Below are 22233 nucleotides of genomic sequence, written 5' to 3'. Positions count from 1 at the left end.
ATAAACAACCGAACAGATCTATTAAATATCTTGTTTGGATAATTAGAGTGAAATTCACAATAAGATACAAATTTTAAAATTTGGTCTAGTTCTTCCTTTTTACAAACTCTAAATAGTAGTGCAGCAAGCTTGTGGTAGGAAATGCATATGCATTTCACCATAAGACACTAAATAAGCATTTTATTTTATTTTACAATAGCAAATAGTATACAGCTTTATGTCATTCTGGTGTTTTGCGACGGAGTTGGCCATTTTACAACACTTCACTATCAATTCATGGAGGAAGATTCTGCAGAGGTTCAATCTTTAGCAAGGAAACTGACCGAAATTCTAACGAGAGACTCATCCTCATCAGAAGAAAGAAGCTACTACAGAAAACATCATCCACAGCCAAGGAAGTGAAGAACACTTTGAAACCCAAGACTACTGAACCAAATGTTCTTTATTCCATGTATTTGTTCTTCATTCCTTTTATGACTTGGTTGATCAATCTTAAGAGTCATGTCGGATTCCTTTTAGGACAAATGAGAACGATGAATGATGATCATCCCATGACTTGAAAGAAACTCTTAGCTAGCAGGTTCATATCTGCAAACACAGTCATATATCTTTCCTTTAATTAACTTTTCTGCCAACCTCTGATTCTTCACCATTGCCAGCTGCAAAATTAAGCACATTTGTTATATTCAATGTCCATAGACTCGTAATAACCATTTGAATACTTGAAATATAAAAAGTGCGAGCCCAGATATCCATTATTTTGAGGGTAAAACTGAACCAAGATGCGTGGCAACAATTTACTTTTCAGATCTAGAATGCCATCAGAACAAACCTTACAATAATGAGTCTTAATGAATGAAACAACAAACTGTCTAGGAAAAATATCAGATACTACAATTCTTCTTTCATATCCCGAGAGAGACCTTTCAACTGGGGAACGGTTAAGAAGGTAAAACAAATGAAAGATACTAAAAAGCACACTACCTTCAAAGCATCACACTTGAATCGTGCGTTGTAGTTAGTATGGAGAGATCTGCCCATTCCTTCCAAGATAATCTGGAAAGACATAATGTGATTAGTCTCTCTCATATGGACATACGCTCACAATTTAACAGTTCAATCTCGAACAGAGTAGAAAACCAGACTGCATGGAAAGTCGATATTAAAATAATAATAAACAATTTAACAGTTCAATCTCAAACAGAGTAGAAAACCAGACTACATGGAAAGTCGATATTAAAATAATAATAATAAATCATACATAAAAATGTACGTGTACCAATGCATTAATAAGGAATTAGAAGCAAATAGTATCAGCATAGTACCAAATCAGCATCTTTTGCAGCAGCAGCAAGCTCAGAGCTGACCTGTCTCAAATCTATGCAAGGGCTGCCACACCCGTTTTCAACAACCATCAAGGGAACAGAGGAATTCTCTTTTGAATTATCCAAGGTGTTGATCATCGCATCCACAATTAGACCTCCTACTTCAGCAGCTCTACGAAGAATGTCACAATGCTGTGGACCAGAAGAATCAATTTCTTTATTTTTGACTTTATATTTATTTTATATATTAATATTTAGTATTCAATATTACTTTACATTACATTAAAAAATTATATAATATTATTAAATTAAATTTAATATGGTCATCAGGAACAATTTATTTTAAACTAGGGCGAGCCTTGGCGCAACGGTAAACGTTGTTGTCGTGTGACTGAGAGGTCACGGCTTCTAGTCTTAGGAGCGGCCTCTTGCAAAAAAAAATGGAAGGGGAAGGCTTGCCCCTAGTACACCCTTGTGGTGGGACCCCTCCCCATACCCTGGCTTAAGCGGGGACGCGTAGTGCACCGGGCCGCCCTAGGACTAAAGCCATTAAGTTTTTGAAACCTGTTACTAATGTGGATGAATATAATAATTTTTGTCTTCTATGTTCTCCCAATATATTCCATACTATTGAGTTTTATTAACCAACCAAACAGAAGATAAACCAAGCATATATTAAAGATTAAGATGGTCAATTCATGATTGAAACCACAAACCTTTGCAGCCTCAGCAATGATAGCAGGTAACTCCATAGCCGTAACATCATTTAGTGCTGGAAGGGAGTTAGCTACCAAAACAACCTGCAAAAATTGCAATGTACTAATTCAAAAGGAAATATTGGTTCACTAAGCAAATTTATGACTGAAGTAAATGAATAGACAAACTAGCAAAACTAAATGTCAAGTAAAAGCATTTCATTAGCATTATAGGGAGGCAAAACCAACCTCAGTTCCACGTCGCAGGAGTTCTCGCGCAAGGGGAAGCATCCCTAGAACAACATCAGCCCCTGAGTTGTCCACAAAGAGTAAAGCTCTCTTATGTGGGCGAGGCCTTTTATCTCCAGAACCCAGCATTCTCTCTTTAAAAACGTCAAAATCATCCACCTGAATCACAAGTTGGATAAATAATTATATCAGTCTAGTTCAAGCTACGACTCCAAAATAAAATGTGTCTTGTTTTTCTCCACACTCCACATACTCGCCAAGGCCGTTGCATCTTATTGCGACTCATTCTATATATTTCAATAATTGTTCCTTTGTGATAGAGATCCACACAAGCACGAGAGCCCCAGTCAAATATGTTTGCAGCTAGAACACCCTCAATTAAGGTGAGTAATCTTGTCTCCTGTAAAGCAAAAGCAAAAAAGATATTTCAGGTCATTAAAAGGGTTTTCCAGGTAAAACAGAATTTTTTTGGTAGAAAAGCTGTTTCAAAGTTGTACTAAAGTTCATTAGTAAATTACTTCTTCCTTTTATTTATTCATTTTTAAATGCAATATTCATCGAAATAGGCAGTTGAAGAATACAAGACAAAAAAAATTGAAAGGAGAGTACAAGACATTATTCATGCTACTGAAATTGTACACCCAGTAAATAGAAGAAAGAGGAAAGACAAAACGTAAGAACATGATTATGCATTACCTCTGTCATGCTATCAAGCTCCACCAGCAAGTCAGGTAATACAGCAAGTGATGCCTCATTTTCCCTTTTAATATTCAAATACCAAGAATAAGCATCTAAGCGAGAAAACAAAATAAGCAACGGACCAAAAAATAAGTTAAGAAATTCCATGAAGCTTGTGATCATATGCTGACTACAATATGCACATCTAAATAGCCTCAAGTATTTTTTTTCTTAATAATAATAATAATAAACCCACCTCAATAAGGAAGCTGTAACTTTTCTATCATATGTCTACTTTGACTTGTCATGGCTTAAATTGTATTCTAAGGAATTTATCTAGCAATTAAAACTCAAATAAGCATCCTATATGCATCTCGAATTTACAATTATTTCCAAGAAATAAATTTTGCGCTCAGAGACTTGCAATACACAGAGCACTGTGAGAAAAAATGCGCAATTGGTATAACTTAAATCATGAAAGAAACCAAACAAAAACGATATCATATTAATGCAAGAGGATGTTAGGGAAAACTGTTTATCACCTTTGTTTTATGCTTCTATAGGCATCAACAAAATTGAACTCTCTCAGGCACTCTTCCCTTAGTTCCAAAAGATTGGCCAGACCTAACTTGCCATATGCAGCAGGTTCCTCCATCAACCTATTAAAACGTATAATAATTGTAAAAAGAAAACCGAAATGCACAAACAATTCACTGTGTCCAAGGGGATATTCAGGGTAAGAAATAGCAACATTCTTGATTAAACAAGGTAACATCAAACATGTATAACATCTAGATACAAAACCTAAACACCAGCGAAAAAAAAAAAAAAGTAGAAGGATATTCAGGATAAGAAATAGCAACATGCTTGATTAAACAAGGTAACAGCAAACATGTATACATATAGATACTAAACCTAAACACCAGTGAAATAAAATAAAAGAAAAAAGAAAAAGGAAAAAAAGAAGATACTTCCAAACTTCTTGTACTGATGATTTATATTACATTCCAAGAATCAAGAAAGAATAAGATGTGCAACATTAGATGAGGTAAATATTACCCTTAATTAGAATTGAAATTGTCTATCTTACATGTCATAAGACTTCTTTTGATATCAAAAACAGGTGTATAATACTCCATCACTGATTTAAATGTCAAAAGGTCATTCTTATTTATTCTTAAAAGGCACAAACAATATGATAAATGTGTTCAAAAAAACATATCAGATGGTTTGACTACCTTGCCAAGTGAGCAGAAAATGCCCGTGCAAAAGCATCGCCCCTTCTTTTGGCATCATCTGTTCCACCTTCACTTGCCACTGCCTACCACATTTCACATTATGTTCTTAAAATCGTAAAAAGAGACCAACAGCAATCCAACTCTGCATAACTTTTTATTATCACTCAAGAAAAAAAGAACTAAGGGTAAACTCTCGACTAGGGTTTTCCAGATTCAAGTTAACAGCTTTGGTAAATACCAACAGTGGCGTTATCCACAGAATTATATTCCCAAGATCTACATTATTCTAGCCGATTAGGAGTTGGTCCAAATTGTTCAAGTTATCATAAAAATAGTCAATTAGATGGTTGAGATAATTTTAGGTTCTCACAGAAATAATCAATTTAAATGGGTTCAGATAATTTGTTGTGTAGCAGACACATATTATGCATTTCTGAACTTTTTTTGCCTCTGTGGAACTGTACCTATGTGGATGCTAAAGAGAAACTGAGAGATGAATTTTTTTATGACAACATTGATGCCATACCTTATCAACAAGATCTGGCAAATGCTCAGACAGCACAGTGAACCAATACCTGTATTAGTATACAAATGAGCAAAGAAACCTTACAATTTATAGATATGGAAAAAATAATACCAAACCAACCAGTACAATAACTACTGCTGTTCAGTTGATTATCAAAACAAACAAGAATTTTCCAGTATGTACTTACTCCAGCTCATTGTGATCTGAGAGGTCAATGGTGTTTGGCTCATACCTATTAAAATTCAAGTCAAGCATAATCTTTTAGCAAAATTAGAGACATGAAGGATGTATGATAAATAAATATCCGCTAAAAATTGATTTTCAACAAACTTTTGTAGATCAAAGCAACGTTATTGAATGAACAATCCCAAAAAAGTGGCGCATACAATTGACAACTTTCTGCCAATTCTTAAGCTACCACAGAGGCAGTCAGCTAAATGTAAATGCGATACAAATGAATGTGTCACTATTCAGATTTGAAATAATCATATGGTACTGATGAAAATCGAATCAGACATTTGGGAGTATGGTAAATGGGATTCATACAGTTAAAAGAAAATGTATCAGTAAACAAAATCACATAAGAAGTTACATACATTTTTGGGTCTGCCAAAAGAGGAAACACCTCCAAGGTGGGAACCAGATGGAGAACACCAATGTTCAATGCACTTGCATCTGAACGCAGAGTACTCCCTTTGGATGAAGGAACTTCAAAGCCACCAAGCCCTGTTGTTCCAGGAGGTGCCATAGGAACAGGAGCTGTAATCTCAGTTCCCTTCAGCACAAACTTTTCCATCCATGAAATCTGCATTTAAAAGTCAATAGTAAACAACAGAAGACTATGAACTCGGAATCTCGAAAAAAATTCCTGAAAGAACATTAACATCTGATTGCATTTGAATCGAAAATGAGGTCAAATATTAACTCACATCCATGATGAAGTTGCGAAAGGAACATTACATTTTTTGCTTAATGATTATTCTAATAAGCAATAGAAACTTAATCCTTCATCTCAGATCAATAACTTTTACTTTCTAAATAGTGAAAATTGAAGGGAAAAGAAAAACATAAAAGGAAGAAGAAAGATAAAAGAAACAAAATGAGCAACACTCACCAACTAAGAGCATCAAGTTCTAACTCAGGTTCAGGGTGAAAGAGTGTTAACTCAGCTCCTACTAGTATTCAAATATGTATATATATGTATATATATATATATATATATAAAGAGAGGATAAAAGAGCCTTTATTCTGTATGACTCATGATGGGATAACCTACATCTCTTCTTTGGAAATGTTTTCATCTTTTTCCTTAACAATTGATGAGTTACATGCTTTAGTCTGATTAGAGCATATATTCCTTGAAGATGTAAAACACCTAGAATAAAGCACAATATTCCAGAGAATCACCATAGTGGATCTACTTTAGACAACTTCATATATGCTGAAGCAACAAAATATAACCAATAGATAGTGGGGCATACTTATTTCTATAGAATTCTCAGGAGCTAACTAAGAAAACCTGCAAATTTCATATACACACCCACCAAGACCAATTCAAGTATTTATTCTTAAAAAGGTTCAAACTCTCAACCTCCTAATACAAAGGAGATGTGCAGTCTGATGGGCATTAAGATATCTATTAATATATACTAGTACTAGCACTTATGTCCATTCAGAAAACACTTTATCAATTTATCTGCTCCTAGTTCATTGTACTTTAGTATTATTTGAAATCCACTCAGAGTTCTTAGACATGCTTTTTTTTTTTTATCCGGGAATTGGTTTAAGTCAAAACTAGCATCATTTCTTGTAAATTGTCTCAGACTTTACAACAATAAGACTTGAAGAAATGAATTTTTTACCATAACTTACCTTTCCATGTCTTATTAGTAATTATAATTATTAATTTCTAGACTATTTCTACCCATTAGACAAAAGTTCAACTTCACAAGTATTTATTGTTGGAAAATAAGTGTCAAAGAATTGCCATATATAATGTTTAATAATTGTAAAATACAGCTTCTATAATCATATCTACTTCAGCTCAACTTGTTAACTATCAGCTTTATGAAATGAAAAGCTGTAAGCTACCTAATTGATTAGCCTAGCTTCATTGCATTTCTTTTTGGTTTAATGCGGATTTTTTTTTCAAGCGCACCCATACCCTAGGCCCATCATTTCAAGCGAGTTCAAAACCAGGTCATATTTATCCAAATCAACTGCACTTGCCTTCTCATTCAAATCTCCAAGTGGAGGTCCATGAATCTTTCCACCAGTATAGGGTGCACCCATTGGAAACCTTTCAACTAATTGATGAACCATCAGATCATCAAGACCATGCTTTTCATAACTCATAAAAGCACCTAAAGCGCCCAAAAAGCCTTCATGCCGCAGAAACATTGCTTGCATCTCCCCTTTTGACCTAGGCAAAAATATCTTTTTAGATGATCACAGTGATGCATAAAGGTTTATCATGCTTCACACAATAAAATTAGGAACCAAAAAGCTTTCACTGAACAGCATAATATTGTTATGTTTAATCATGGAAAAGATTAACACTACAAAATAAGTTGATACTCACCAGAAATTAACAGCAAAGGATATTGTGTCCATGGTATAAGCATGGCCTCTTATAAAGAAACCTCCAAAGAATATTCGCTTAAGCCCAAACCTAAGTGCATTCAAATATGCAATCTGCAGAGAGGAAGACGACCAATATCATACCAATAACCACTGTTCACCTGACATGATAATGGAAAGCAACTATGCCAAGGAAACAAATTAAAATAACAGTCAACAATTAACCATAATACCACAATATCCCTTGCATCTGAAAATTTAGTATAAATTATAAAATAAATAAATGACAGATCATGTCCAATGCGGACAATTATATTATTTTCCATTTCATTTCCATGTTCCACACATGAGAGTTGCAAATAAAATCACTACTTGTGACATGCTAATACAGGGTAAATAATTTATTAGTGCCTACATTTTTACTTAACACACTGTTTAGTCCTTTAACTTTTGTTTTATACAACAGTTTAGTCCCTTATAAAAAAGGGGGAAAACTTCCACCTTAAGCAAACTAGTGCTTTGTGCTTTAAGAGATTGGAGGTTATATAACAACTAAACCTGCCCCGCATGACCAATCCCAAACTGCTCCATTTGTCAAATGTCAAGTTTGTCGCCATATAAAAATGTTAACAGATTTGTATCATCAATAACATGTTCCAAGAAAATAAAACAATAATATAGAAGACCAAAATACTAAAGAACTAATTATATCACGCCATATCCACAGAAGCAAGCCATACTTTTCTTCGAAAAGAAATTACAATATACAAAAAATCAACACAAAACAGAATTTTTCACACAACTCACCTGTCCAATATTATAAGATATCATTCGCAAGAGAGAGAGGGAAATATCTTCTGGTCTGTAATCTTCAAGTTCCTTCTTTTCAGCGATGGTCTTGCCAAAACTAGATGCAATGGTTGATGCCGAAAGGCCAATCTACAATATGATTTAATTAAGTTGTAACACAGATTTTGAGAGGAAAAAAATGCTAATAGTGTGTATGCTAATTCATAATACCCATAAAACTTGCAGTTATACTGCCAGTGAATGTTGCTCCAATAACAAGGATGAATATTAAAACCATACTACATACCTTATTATAATCAGTTCCACCATAAATGTCACCAACGAGCATGTCAATGGTCCTATTATCTCCCCTCTGGCTCAGCTCTAGCAACTCATCGAAGCTTAAAGGACAAGAATGAGTATACCTTAGAAAAACTTCTGAATAGGGAACAGAGAGGAATGGCTTAGATTTGATAATAACCTCTTACACTTAGTAAGCAGCCTTCCCAAGCCCCAGTAAGTACCACCACCAACATTTGTCCCACTAACCCGCTCAAACTTCCCATCCCCATCAACCTATTACAAATGAAAGCATAATCATCAGAAGTTTTACCATGCTGAGCTCTCAACAAGATTCTAACAAATGCTGAGACTCATTTACCTTGATCACACTAACACCAGATCCAATGTTAACAAGAAGATAAGGGAACAGATCATTGAGGTCAATCTGTGTAAACTCTTTATGACCTTCAATATGTGTAAAAGCTTCATGGCGAATAGCCTACTCAGAATTTGGTTAAGAGAGAAATTAGTATCACAAAGTTTAAGAAGAACAGATCCGCAATCAAGTATGCATGTCCAACACATGTTTGCACGGCTTGCCAAAGAAGAGAGACAGAAACATATGATTGTGGTAACAAATTTAAAACAAAAACAGTGGCATTATTCCATTACAGATAATGAGTGTTTGCAGTTGCAGTAATTCTGAAGATTGATATGTTCAATCAAGCTACCAGACTATGACAGTTAAAAGCAAAGTAGAATCACAATGCTATTTTCGTAGTTACCATGAACAAAGCGGACGGCTATAAGAGTGAGAGCCATACTTAACTTTAACCATCCCCAACAAGAATATATTATAATTATACCAAATGATAGCTAGCAGTAATAGCCAAGTTCAAAATGGAATCATTACTCGGTTCATAAGTATTGAAAAAATGGGGAAATTTTTTCACCTTAAGCAAAAAATTTGCTCCTGCTACGAGGCAGTCCATCTCATCCTCTTTGTCAAGACAAACCCCAAGCCTTTCTTTGAAGAGGTCAGCAAACTTGTACGCCCCACCCCCTGTGGCCTTTTCAGAAAATCAACTTGTTAATAGAACTATAACTAATTATTAGTTATATAAGAGGAAAAGAATCGCATGGCAAGAAGATTTCAGGCTTACTTATAAAATTCACAATTTTCTAACCAATGCATTTGCTAGAAGTGTAACTAAGAAGTGAATAACTCATTATTACATAATTCTAAGAGGAACCTGAAGCAAAGCAACTTTGACATAGCTACATCAATGAATGCTTTTGGAAAATAAAAATGAAGAACGACTAACATTATAAAGTTCAGTCCAAAAGCGCCTTTTAGAAAATCCCAATTCAAGGAAAGTAAACATGAAGATAACCACATTGAGTGTGAGTGATTGAAATTGTGATAATAGAAAGGATTTCAAATTACCTATCATCCAATCACAGAGGAAAAGCGACAACTGACTATTTTCCCAGCAGTTTGTGTATCTCAGCCAGTTACGAAATTTCTTCTTACGCAATTTGTTCCTCTATTTTATTTCTACTGTAACTTCATTTTGTTTTCCAAATTTCCTAAGGTTCTCATAAAGATCCAATAATTGAGGTCTACATAGCCTTCAATCATACAGAATTTAAATACATAACAAGAAGAAGACATGATACCGTCATATCAATTGGAAACAAATTCTGATACATATTGTGTCAATACAAGAATTGCAAAGTTCACAAGGAAAAGTTTGCTTAATTTTCCTGTAGTGATATGTATTATAAAGATGAAGGTGGCCAAGTCCAAAACTCAAAGGAGGCAGGACTTCCAAGTACAAAAGCTATAACTTTCCTTTCTATTGCGATATTTGTAGCAAACATGAAGGTGGGACCAAACAAGTACTCCTAATAAGATCCTATATTTATTAATAATGAATAAGTTTACCTTAATTACAGCACTGCTGTTGGCTGGATTCTTAGAGAGCCAAACATGAGAATCAATTCCTATTCAAAGAAAATAAAAACAATCAGGCTCCGCAAAGAGAATAAGATAATAAAACATAGCAGGCAGCTAGAAGATGCCAAACTCATACAAAATCAATGCAAAGACTCAACGAATTTAAGTGATGATGAAATCAGAATGCAAGTACTCACCTCCACGATGAAGCTGCTTGGAAGAAATAAAGTCCAAACATTCATTGATCTTGCTTGTCTCAAATTTCACAAAATGGAGCCTTCCACCAAGAACTGGATAACTTATCCTACTACCATTAGAGATCCCAAATCTCTCCTTCACTATCTTGTTTCTCTTGTCATCTATTGATCGGTCTTCATGTCTTGAAAAATATATTAACTTGATTAGAGATCCTGCAAATGAGCCATAAGAAAACCTCAACTTCAAAATAAAAACAAGTAAGACATCAACAACTTATACTCTATCATTGGTGTTTTTAGTAACAGAATGGAAGGAGATAGCAATTTAGAAGACAGCGTGAATGGAATTGGAAAGCAAAGCACAGCACAATCCGAATTTTATTGACCAATTGGAGAAAAAAGGGTCCCATACAGAATCTACACATCAAGAAAAGATATAACTAAGCAAAATAAGTGATAAAAAAAACATGAATTGTATGTTATACCTCCAATATCGAGAGCCAAATGCGATATATCATCAGATTGATTAGGCAGAAGAATTGTGGGATCCCGGTCCTCAAAATTGCCTTGAATTGCAGCCTTGCTAAGGTCTAACTGGGGTCTGGAACCGGACCTGTGAATGGAACTACCAGCAGGAGCCATATCAATATCACTTTGACCCCCCGCGTCTCTCACCTTATCTATAATCTGAGCCTCTTCCTGCGTTTCTATTGTATCGTCACTTCCAAGAATTGGGACCTCTTTTAAACCAGCCATCAATAACAAATCACCACCAACTGGCTAACAACAGTAGAGGGTCAAAGGTTGGTTAGGTAACTTGTCCTACGCTCGAAAAAAAGACATGAACTTTTATGTATTTACAATAATTTAGGCACAAAGGGTGGGGAAGAAGAAACAACAAACTGCGATTAAAATATCATTAAAAATTCAAATTAGGCCCACTGAACAAGTAGAGAAATTTGATTGCATCTAAATCTAATTCCAACCAAAAAGACTGCTCGTATCCAATAATCACACCAAACAAATCAAACCTCAAATTTCAAGGTGGAAGTCAAAATCCAGTTAAACAGTGCACAAAAGTGAAATTGAAAAGGAGGCGTGGTGTTAATTGATATTTAAGAAAAAGGGACAAAAGAAATTGGGTTCGGCGGAGTGGGAAGACGAAATATGCAGAACCAAAGTAGGTAATTGTGTTTAGAGAAAGAAGAAGACGAATGTGGGATGATGGAATGGAAAAGAATGAGTTTGGGAGATGGAAGAAAAGCAGATACCTGTGAGAGTGGGCAGTGACTTTTGTTGCCTAGATTTGTCCAATTCTGATTTTGGTCTTTCTTCACTCTTAAAATATTATATTTTAAATTAAGATATCTCAGCAGTAAGTGCACGTGAGAACCGCACCACACGAGACCGAAAGCTTCTTTCGCTCTGCCATTAACAGTGGGAGAAAAAATAAAATGTAAATTCTTTATTTTTGCTGGAAGGAAGACAATAATGAATAACAAATAAGTGACGAACTAAGCACAAGTCTTGCCAAGAGAGATGGAGTTCGGCGGAACAGAGAGAGTGATAATATATTGTCTTATGTTTAATTTATCTTCTATATAAATTAAGTTTCTTATCCAGTAAGGATTCGAAAGTTAATTAATTTCAATCTATATATATATAATATAAAAGATAAGGTGTAAAAATACCTCTACGGATCGTTTGGCATTCTATTGGGATATGGATATGGATAAATGTTGGGATAAGGATAAGGATAAATGGTTGGGATAAGGATAAAAATATGATAGTCGAGAATTATTATTCAATGTTTGGTATGTGTGATAGGTATGAGGATAAAATAATACATTTTACTATTTTAACCTTATTTAAACTACATAACATTAATTTAAGAGATAAGACGGACTTTTTCATCCTATTAAAATCACAGGAGCTTATCCCACCTCCTTATACCACCCCCTCCTGGGTATAGGATTTGATGGATAAGAAGCTTATCCCTCACCCGTCTCACTCTTCTATCTCCCAAACAAACACGGGATAACTTATCTCGTGTTTTTTATCCCTATCCCACCTCCTATATCCCTTCTAACAAACACCCCGTAAGAACAAGTCTTACCAATAGAGAGAGGGAGTTCGGCGGAACAGAAAGAGTGATAATATGTTGTCTTATGTTTATTTATCCTCTATATAAATTAAAGTTCCTTATCCCGTAAGGATTAAAAAGTTAATTAATTTCAATCTATCTGCATGTAATATAAAGTGATAATGTATAAAAATACCTCTAACGTTTATAATCATAGGTAATTTTACCTATAACGTCTAAAATGGTGCAATTTTACTTTAATGTTGTCAACAATGTGCAATTTTATTCTTAAAATTGACAAGTTTAGTCAAGAAATTATTATAAAACACAGATATTTTATTTCTTATTATGCATCAATTACATTTCTAAAAAAAATTCATATTTTTTTATCATCTAATAATAGAATTGGAAATTGATATTTATAAATTCGACGAAATATATAATTTTTTTTTATATAACTCATTCAAAAAGACAAATATTTTTTTAATTTTTTTTTCACGTCTAACCATATGTATGTTATCTGTTAGTAATGAGTAATAAAATGACGCACATGTTAAGTAATAGATGACAAAATTAATGACGGAGAAAATATTTTGATGAATTATTTCTCGAATTAATCCAATTTGTCAATGTTATGAGTAAATTTGCTCTTAGTTGCCAAAGTTAGAGATAAAATGTCACGTCCGTGTCTAAATTTCTAGAATTTATATTTTGGTATTAATATATATTATAATTATTAGGTGTGTGATATGAATTCGGTGCTATAGGAAAAATTTGGAGTTAATTCGATAGTTTTATGTATAAATTAAAAGTTTAAAGTAATTTTAGAAGATTATATAAGTGGGCGACTATATACCGCACTAAAATTCCGGTTCACCGCCCTGTATTGACCTTTTTGCCCTTCTCATTATTTCAAACATAAGTTTTGAAATTCCAAATCCTCTCAACATCTTTTCCATTCTAAAAAAAACCGACCAAAAACGAGATGGCACGAAGAGGAGGCATCGGCAAAGGATACATGGGTATTACGGTAAGTATTTCCATAAAAAAAATTATCAAAATCGTGAGTAATCGGGCCGAAATTCGGGATTAAAATCCCAGAATTTCGCCTAGGCGGGCGCCGGAATCCATCTCCACCTACGGTGGAACGCATGAACTATGCGTTCCACCGTAGGTGGAGATGCAGCGTGTCGAGCGATCCACCCTAAGGTGGATCGCACGGCGCACGCGCTCCACCGTAAGGCGGAGCGCGCGGCGCATGCGATCCACCTTAGGGTCGACGTACGCGTTCCACTTAAGGTGGAACGCGTACAACGCATGCGCTCCACCTTATGGTGGGGCGCATGCGCCACCCGTTTGGCCTAAGGGCCAAACATTTACGGCGCACTGGTCGGCCCTAAGGCCGACTGGTGCGCCGCACCCGTTTGGCCCTTAGGGCAGGTGGTGTAAACCACCCGCCCAGGCCAAAAAGGGGCAAATTTTGAATTTTTTTTAAAAAAAATTCCACGGACCGGGAGTAGGCAAACCCGAACGTATAGAAAAAAAAATTATGTTAAATTGAATATACCTTATAAATAAATAATATTACAGGATAAGGAGGGAGCTGACCCTAGACGCACGTCTTCACGTCCTGTTACTGCATCTGCTCGGCGGGACCGGGAGGAGCAGTAGCGGTTTATGGCGGACGCCCGGATGGCACATGCTGCACAGGCGGAGCGTGCTGAGGGACGGGATGAGGCGGCTGGTATAGACATGGACGGGGATGCTTCTATGCATCGTCCTAGTGCTGATACTATCCCCATAGATCGTGGCGTTGTGACGAGGGGTCGAGACGGACGATTTTCTTCTACCGCAGCATCTTCTTCTGGTAAGAGAAATTAAAAAATGTGTTTATTTGTATTTGTGTTAATCGGCATTTTGTACTTGTTTGTTTTGTACGTTGAATCAATGCCGATGTACCAGTGGTAAGTCCTGAACATATCAACTGACTCTGGATGTGCCATGAACACATGCGTTATCACACCTGAATCAGCCTGTGTGTAATTGACATATTTGTTCTCCACAGCAATATGGTAGAATTGACTAGCCAGGTCTCTACCTTCAAACGCGTCCCTCCTCATTTTATCCCTGTAATTATATATGTGTTTAATTACTGAGTTGTCCTCTGGGTGTTTTTCTTTAACTGCTGCTAAAATAGCACAAGGCTTTGCTTGAGCTGAAGACATATCACGCACAATTTGTTTAGATGCGATACTGAGTCCGCTCATTTGCCGACTTCCCTCTGGATACATACGCATTGTATGGTTATGCATTCCAGTTAACCCAGCCTTAGCCTTTATCCCCCATCCCGAAAGGTCTGCATGTTGATAGGCTTTAATCTGAAATTTACATCGGCACGCTTTAGTTTTACTTTTTCTAATTGCAGGATCTTCATCATTTTTCACAACACCTCTATATCGTTCACCCCGTGAACAGCGCAATAACTTCTGTTTACCCCCATTTTTGTGCGAAGATATTACAAGCTCAAACCCATTCTGAATAGCTATCTTTTTTGCCCAATCAATAGCATCCTGACTGGAGGGGAAAACGGTATCCGTTATAAAACGCGAACTATAATCAATGTTATCGGGGTTCCAATCTTCTATCGGTACCTGAATATACGAAAAATTTACATTAAAATTAAAAAAAAAATACTTCGGGCCTATTTCTCCCGTTCGAAATTAGTTCGGGGCAATTTCTGCCCACTTTTGCCTGAACGGGCAGGCTACCCGTTCCACCATAGGTGGAAACGGGCAGAGCGTACTGCCCGTTCCAAAGGTGGAACGGGTGGCGCGTACCACCCGTTCCATGGGTGGAGCGGGTGGCGATTACCACCCGTTCCATGGGTGTAGCGGGTGGCGATTACCACCCGTTCCTTAGGCCGATCGGGTAGTTCATCCGATCGGCCTAAGGAACGGGTGGTAATCGCCACCCGCCCAGGCAAAATTCGAATAAAAAAATAAAAAAATGATTAATAACGTTTTTAATTCTCGTAATATTACCTCGTGTTCGAACTCATTGTCTTCGGGAATGTTTTGATCCATTTTTTTCAAATCCGGGATTTGTGCTCGGGAGAGAAAACTAGAGAGAGTTTTTAAGGTTTTAGGGGAAAAAAAAGTGGCAAGGGTAAAATGGTCAAAACAGTGCGGTGAAACGGAAATTAAGAGCGGTATTTAGCAATACCCTTATATAAAGATGAAGGATCAAGTGTGATATTTGCCAAATTTGAGATATATATCTCAAATCATATCTGTTTTCCTTTCCTATTTCTTTTTTCTTTTTCTATTTCCTTTTAAATTTATCAGTTTTCTCTGAACCGTTTTTTTACCGTTTCTTTGATTTACGGAGATTCGACCGTCCAAATCACTTGATATTTAAACCATAGCATTCTTATGTATAGTTCTAAGTCATAACCGAAGAGTTTTTGAATTTCGGAAGTGTTTGGAGAGGAAACGTCTTAGACAGAATTTAGACGAGAATTGAACGAGTGTATTTTCTTCAATTAGTGACTAATGTAAGTAACTATCAACTATATTTTTGAGTTTTATGTATATAGATATATATATAATCAAAGAATTTTCAGAAATTGATATTTCAGGGTTTATACGGGTATTTTGTAAAATTGAGGTTTTCCACGATTTTGTTTTTTTATTGTGAAATTATGGTTCAAATGAAGCTATTGACTATGCTTTTATGTGAATTTCACATTTTACTTGATTATGTTGATTTAAGACTTAATTTGATTGATTAACTTTAGAATTTTTATTGATTAAGGATTGATATTTTAAATAACTGTGGTTATTTTTACAAAAGAGCTAAGTGAAGCCAAATGATTTATGGTTATGAAAAAAGTTTGGAATTTGATTGTGAAAGGAAATTTGAGTACGTTATGATTTTATGATTTTATATCCATCAAGAGTTATCCGGATCAGTGGTTTTATATTTGAAGACCATGTTCAGTGAGGGACATGACCTGTGTACACAGTCTGAAGACCTATTGGGTATGGCAGCGAAGTGTTGGGTAAGACAATATGGGATATGCAATGCTAAGAGACGTCTCGACTATATATGTGGTTATGGATTGATACTTAAGGGGAGAAACTCGAGGATGGATACAATGTTTTAAGTTCATTTGGATTATGTTTTCGGTTATGATTGATTTTGATATAAGGTTTTGATTAAATCCCATTATAAATGTATATATATAGCTATGTTAAGTAAAGTTGGTTTTTATAGTTGATAGTTTCTTACTGAGATTTTTGTCTCACGTTTTTAAATGTTTTAATGTTTTTAGGTGAGAAAGTACATGATATAGAGAAGGTTACCCACCGATTAGGCGAGGTTTGGAAGTTGGCTGCTTATTGTTAGAATTATGGTTAGAACTTTGGTATTTCAGTTGTAATATAATGGAGTTGGCAAATATATATTGAGGTCCTCGAATGACTAATGTAGTAGGAATATGAATTATTTTAGAATATATATTGAAGAGAAAGGCCAAAATAAATAAATAAATATGATATTATGATATTTGGATAAATTGGAGACTCCTAGGTATTGATTATGATCTTTCTATTTCACGTCTGATGCCGATTGAGGTCGTCTAGGGTCGGGTGTGACATAAAATTACATCATTTTAGACGTTAGGAATAAAATTGCTCCCGACTGTAAACGTTAGAGGTATTTTTGCATCTTATCCCTAATATAAAACAGTAACGATGGAGTTGAGATCTCACTCTCATTTTTTACCGATTAAAAATATAATATAAGATATATTAGTGTTAATTATTTTTTTTTATAGAAATTGGGACGAGACAAAACTTAGGTGGGGTGAGCACCTGTGGCTCAAGAACTGACAAACCCGCAATATATTAATAAACGAAAAATGAGTGTTTGAACAAGAGAAGAGGAAGGAGAACAAATAAAAAGAAGGGGGGGGGGAGAAAAGTTTAGGAAAGTCAAGAAAAACGCAAGTGAGAAATACTACAAATGTCATCATTGATAAACTTGTGGCAAAAAGCAGGAGCTGAAGGCCACCAATTGATCATTGAGGAAGAGACTCCAAACTTTGCCAGTCCATCAACAACTCTATTTCCTTCCCTAAAGATGTGTGAAAAAAGAATGTTCATCCTAGAGTAAATGCTGAGACAATGCAACCATTATTGACGAATACTCCAAGGAACATCCATGGAACGATGTCTAAGCAGATTAACAACGCACATTGAGTCTGACTCAACCCAAAGCTGATGCCAATTTTTCTCCCAAGCAAGTTCAATTGCAAAAATAGCGGCTCTCAATTCAGCCATATAAGCAAAAGAATGAGGGGTAGAAAAAGCAAAACAGCCTTTGGAAAATCCACGATAGTTGCGAAAAATACCTCCCGCTCCTGCCTCGCCTGGAGTGCCAAAAGCAGAGCCGTCCACATTGACTTTAACCTATCCCGGAGGAGGTTTAAGCCAATGGACCGGAATAATGTTGGGAGCCGGAGGCGGCCTAGGAGAAGCCAGAAGACGGGATAAGATAACATCATCTCTCCGTGAAGAGCAAAAACCTTTAGAAGTGGCAAAGGACTCTCGAGGGTGATCTTTGAGTGCTGAATAGAAGGAGAAACTTCCTTAAAGATTGCTTCATTCCTGCAATGCCAGATTAACCAAATGCAAGTGACAGCGGCAACACGCCAGATCATTGACACATGTGAGCCAAAATGAATGCTACGAAGAGAACTGAAGAAGTGGATGAATTGTGAATAACGAGGCAAAGAGCAGTCAAAGTGGAACTCAAGGGCCCTCCAAAGAGAATCTGCAAAAGAACAGCTAATGAATAGGTGGTTAATGGACTCAGCATCCCTACCACATAGAACACAACGAGAGGCAAATGAGAATCCAAGATGCTGCAGGAGGTCGTCAGTCGGAACCCGGCCATGCAAAACTCTCCAGAAAGTGAAGGAACGAGAAGGGGGAGTGTGAGCATTCCAAACAAATTTATACCAGTCCACCGAAGAGGAACTATGACTGATAATCGAATAATACTCTTTGGCAGAGAAAATACCCTTCGTAGAGGGCTGCCAAACGCAGAAATCAAGATCATCTCTACCCTTGTGAATAAATCGAATACTGTCTTGAACAACCAAAGGAAGAGTGCCTAAGTCAAGCCACTCCGAATTAACCAAAAAATCATCAACAGAATTAAAGCGTGAACGCTTATCCTGATGATCAAGACCCAATTTGTCCGCCACCGATGGAATGATCCACCTATCTGTCCAGAAATTGAGCTTTGAAGACTGGCCAATCCACCAAAAGGTCTGGACCCAAATGGATGAATAAACAAACTTATAAGAAGACCAAATCGAGGACGGAGCAATAGAAGCTTTAGGTAAACCAGAGACAGCCAGAAATCTAGACTTCATCAGAGAAATAGCAAGACTGGTGCCTTGAATTAATTCCCAACACATCTTACCCAAGAGAGTCTGGTTAAAGATCCTAAAGTCCTTAATGTCCAAACCTCCATCCTCCAAACTTTTGCAACAAGTTTGCCAGGGAACCGTGATTGACTTCCTCTGGTCAACACAACCTGTCCAAAGAAAATTCCTAACACTTCTATTGAGCTTATTCAACAAACCCACTGACCCCTTATAGATCAAGAATGAGTGAACCAGAGAACCAGTAATAGCAGATTTAATTAGAGTTAAACGCCCTGCAAAGAAGAGAGAGCTACCTTTCCACTTGCTAAATTGAGAGAGAAATTTGTCTGCAAGGCTACTGAGATAACGAGCTCTTGGAGCTCCTTTAAATAGAGGGACTCCTAAGTAATTGAAGGGGAGAGACTCCAGACGGATGCCAAGATAGTGAGCAAGACGAACCCTCCTCGAGGGACTCACCTGAGAACCAAAAAAGACAGCAGATTTGTCCCAACTAACCTGCTGACCGGAGATCTGTCCATATATCAGGAAGAAATTCTTGAGAGCATGCAAATTGCTCAAGGATGCCACTCCAAAAATGAGCATGTCATCGGCAAAAAGAAGGTGAGAGGGAAAATAATTTCCACCAGAATAATACATAGGAGAATAAGTACCCTCCCTCACCATCTTAGCAAGCCAACGAGAGAAAAAGTCCTCAGCAATGTCAAACAGAAGAGAAGAGAGGGGGTCCCCTTGTCTAACCCCTCTAGAACAAGAAAAGTAACCCTTTGGAGAACCGTTAATCATCACAAAAATACGAGCAGATGCCAAAATGTTTAGGATCCAATCTCTGAAAGTGAGAGAAAATCCAAAAGAGTCCAATACAGCCAAGAGGAAGTTCCAATCTAAAGTATCAAAAGCCTTACGAATATCAATTTTTAAGGCCATATGACCACCAAAACGTTTTCTGTCAAGAATATTAACTCCCTCAGAAGCTAAGGCAATGCACTGGTGAATGCTTCTACCTTTAAGGAAACCATACTGGTTGAGAGAGACAATCCTTGATGTAATCACTGCAAGTCGATCTGCAAGAATTTTTGAGATAATTTTGAAACCAAAGTTACTCATTACAATTGGACGAAAATTCTCTATTCTGTCAGCTTCAGCAACTTTAGGAATTAGAGCCATAATACTAGAGTTTAAGCCAGGCAGGATGCAACCATGATCAAAGAAAGCCTGAACCATATTGCAAACATCCTCCCCTACAATATCCCAAAAGAAACGGTAAAAAGTTCCCCCAAAACCATCAGGACCAAGGGCACTGTCAGGATCCATGGAAAAGACCGTATCTTTAATAGCTTCAATGGAAGGTTTAGAAATTAATTCCTCATTCTCCAAGGAAGTTACTAAGTTAGGAATTACCTCATTAATTGGAGAAAGATCAATATGCTCCCTAGAACTACGAAATAGATTAGAGAAATACTCAATAACATGATCAGCTAAACTTACCGTGTCAAAAGTGGGACCCCCATCGCCGATTCTTAAATGATGAATGTCGGCCCAAGTCTTTCTAACTTTAGCAGACCTTTGGAAAAAAACTAGTGTTCATATCCCCCTCTTTAAGCCACTTAACACGGCTTTGCTCTCTGTACATCATCTCCTGCCAAAGAAGTTGTAAATCAAGGTTGGAGCAGGCGGCAGAAGCAGCACTACTCAACTCTGGAGAATCTCCTTGCTCTGAAATTTGCTTTTGAATATCGGTAAGATGAACTTCTGCCAGATGGATATTATAATCAATTCGGCCAAACACATTTTTATTCCAATCCCTGAGAATAGGCCTAAGAGTGCGAAGTTTATGATATAATAGTTGTGCATGAGGGAGAGAGATGTGGGATGTTGTCCAGTGATTAGCAATTACCCCTTTTAAAGAATTATTAGTGGTCCACATGGCATGGAATCTGAACCTCGCAATCCTTGGTTCCCCAAATCTGCATTGAAGGAGCATCGGGCAATGATCAGAACTATACCTTGCCAAAGCCGTGCAAGAGATAGAGTCCCAAGAATCTAAAAAGCCATCGGACACCAAAGCTCTATCCAGACGATATTCAACATGAGCCGCCCATGCCGACCATTGGACCAAGTAAACCTCTGACCCAAAGTATCAATATCAATAAGATCACAATCATCAATAAAATTCCTGAATTCCCTGCAGGATCTAGCAGCGGGAGGAGAACCAAGTTTCTCATGAGAGCCCGTAGTAGCATTAAAATCCCCAAACACCAACCAATTATTATGTGGAAAGACACAACCATAAAGAGAAGACCACAACTCCCTTCTTTCCGAAGCCAGGTTACTACCATAGACAAAAGAAAGCAGAAAAGACTTACCATCCAACTGGTGTTGAACAGTAACATGTTGGACATGAGAAGAATGAAGAGAAAGAGAAGAAGAATCCCTAGAAAGAAGCCAAAGAGTCGGCGAATCCTTATCATTCCAGGTAAAGAGAGAGAGACCCAGAGATCTCCAACATCGTCCTGATTTTTTTATGTCTTAGTGTTAATTATATTATTATATATTTATTTAAAAAAGATTATTTTATTATTATATCTATATTAAGGGTTTTACAAGAATTAGTCCATAAATTTTCTCCTAAAATATATATATATATATATATATTAGTAAATTAAGGAACGGGATTTCAAGTATTAATATAATAAATTGTTAAGAGACTTTTCAGTATATACCTACACCCTACATGTGACCAATTAAATAATATGTATTTGTTTTTTTTTTTAACCAAATAATATGTATTTGTTAAGGTATCTAAAATATTATTTATTTATTTTCAACATAATTAAGCTATATATATTAATTTGGCTTGAATGTAAAACATGATATGAATAAAGTCCAGAAAAAGATCATTTAGTGCTCGATTTGTCAAATTCTAACAAAATTTATTTTTAAAATATTACGGTTAGCTGAATAAACCAATCCTAAAATAGAGTACCATTTAAATAGTGAGCTGTTATATACCGCACCCAAATTCCGGTCCACCGCCCATTTGTGACATATCTGCCCTCCTCACTTTTTGAAACAAGAAAGTGGAATTTTCTCAAATCCTCTCTACTTTCTTTGCATTTTCTCTCCAAAATCATAAACCCGAACAACAATAATTAAAATTATGAAAATAATTGATAT

At 36.3% G+C, this 22233-nt stretch overlaps 1 protein-coding gene across 3 annotated transcripts; it reads right to left on the bottom strand.

Moving 5' to 3' along the window:
* Window position 1: 1 nt before the first annotated feature.
* On the bottom strand, window positions 2–11926 carry LOC136230632 (pantothenate kinase 2). Of its 3 annotated transcripts, none has more exons than XM_066019763.1 (23): window positions 11791–11926; window positions 11005–11299; window positions 10520–10732; window positions 10311–10369; window positions 9316–9432; window positions 8742–8861; window positions 8562–8656; window positions 8388–8481; window positions 8099–8230; window positions 7293–7405; window positions 6941–7133; window positions 5308–5516; window positions 4899–4943; window positions 4712–4760; window positions 4186–4268; window positions 3490–3606; window positions 2966–3029; window positions 2523–2669; window positions 2270–2428; window positions 2042–2125; window positions 1326–1517; window positions 985–1056; window positions 2–659 (listed from the first exon to the last, which is right to left on the bottom strand). In XM_066019763.1, exons 2-23 carry the CDS (start codon window positions 11273–11275, stop codon window positions 570–572), a joined length of 2718 nt encoding a protein of 905 aa, XP_065875835.1. In that variant the 5' UTR covers window positions 11276–11299; window positions 11791–11926; the 3' UTR covers window positions 2–569. The 3 variants fall into 3 exon arrangements, with proteins under 3 accessions (XP_065875835.1, XP_065875843.1, XP_065875851.1); XM_066019771.1 differs by having other exon boundaries at window positions 11005–11295; window positions 11791–11808; XM_066019779.1 differs by lacking the exon at window positions 11791–11926 and having other exon boundaries at window positions 1368–1517; window positions 11005–11782.
* Window positions 11927–22233: the final 10307 nt, after the last annotated feature.

The sequence above is a fragment of the Euphorbia lathyris genome, chromosome 1, assembly GCF_963576675.1.
Source record: "Euphorbia lathyris chromosome 1, ddEupLath1.1, whole genome shotgun sequence".
In the NCBI taxonomy this organism is placed as follows: domain Eukaryota; kingdom Viridiplantae; phylum Streptophyta; class Magnoliopsida; order Malpighiales; family Euphorbiaceae; genus Euphorbia; species Euphorbia lathyris.
The sequence above is the reverse complement of the archived record's forward strand: the minus strand, read 5'-3'. Positions and strand labels throughout refer to the sequence as shown.

Coding starts and splice junctions, on each gene's coding strand:
- LOC136230632 (XM_066019763.1), bottom strand. CDS start 11,275: ATGGCTGGTTTAAAAGAGGTCCCAATTCTTGGAAGTGACGATACAATA. Junction 5,517..6,940: donor TTGGAGATTTGAATGAGAAG/GCAAGTGCAGTT, acceptor TTTTAAATGCAG/ATTTCATGGATGGAAAAGTT. Junction 4,269..4,711: donor TGCCAGATCTTGTTGATAAG/GTATGGCATCAA, acceptor GAAATGTGGTAG/GCAGTGGCAAGTGAAGGTGG.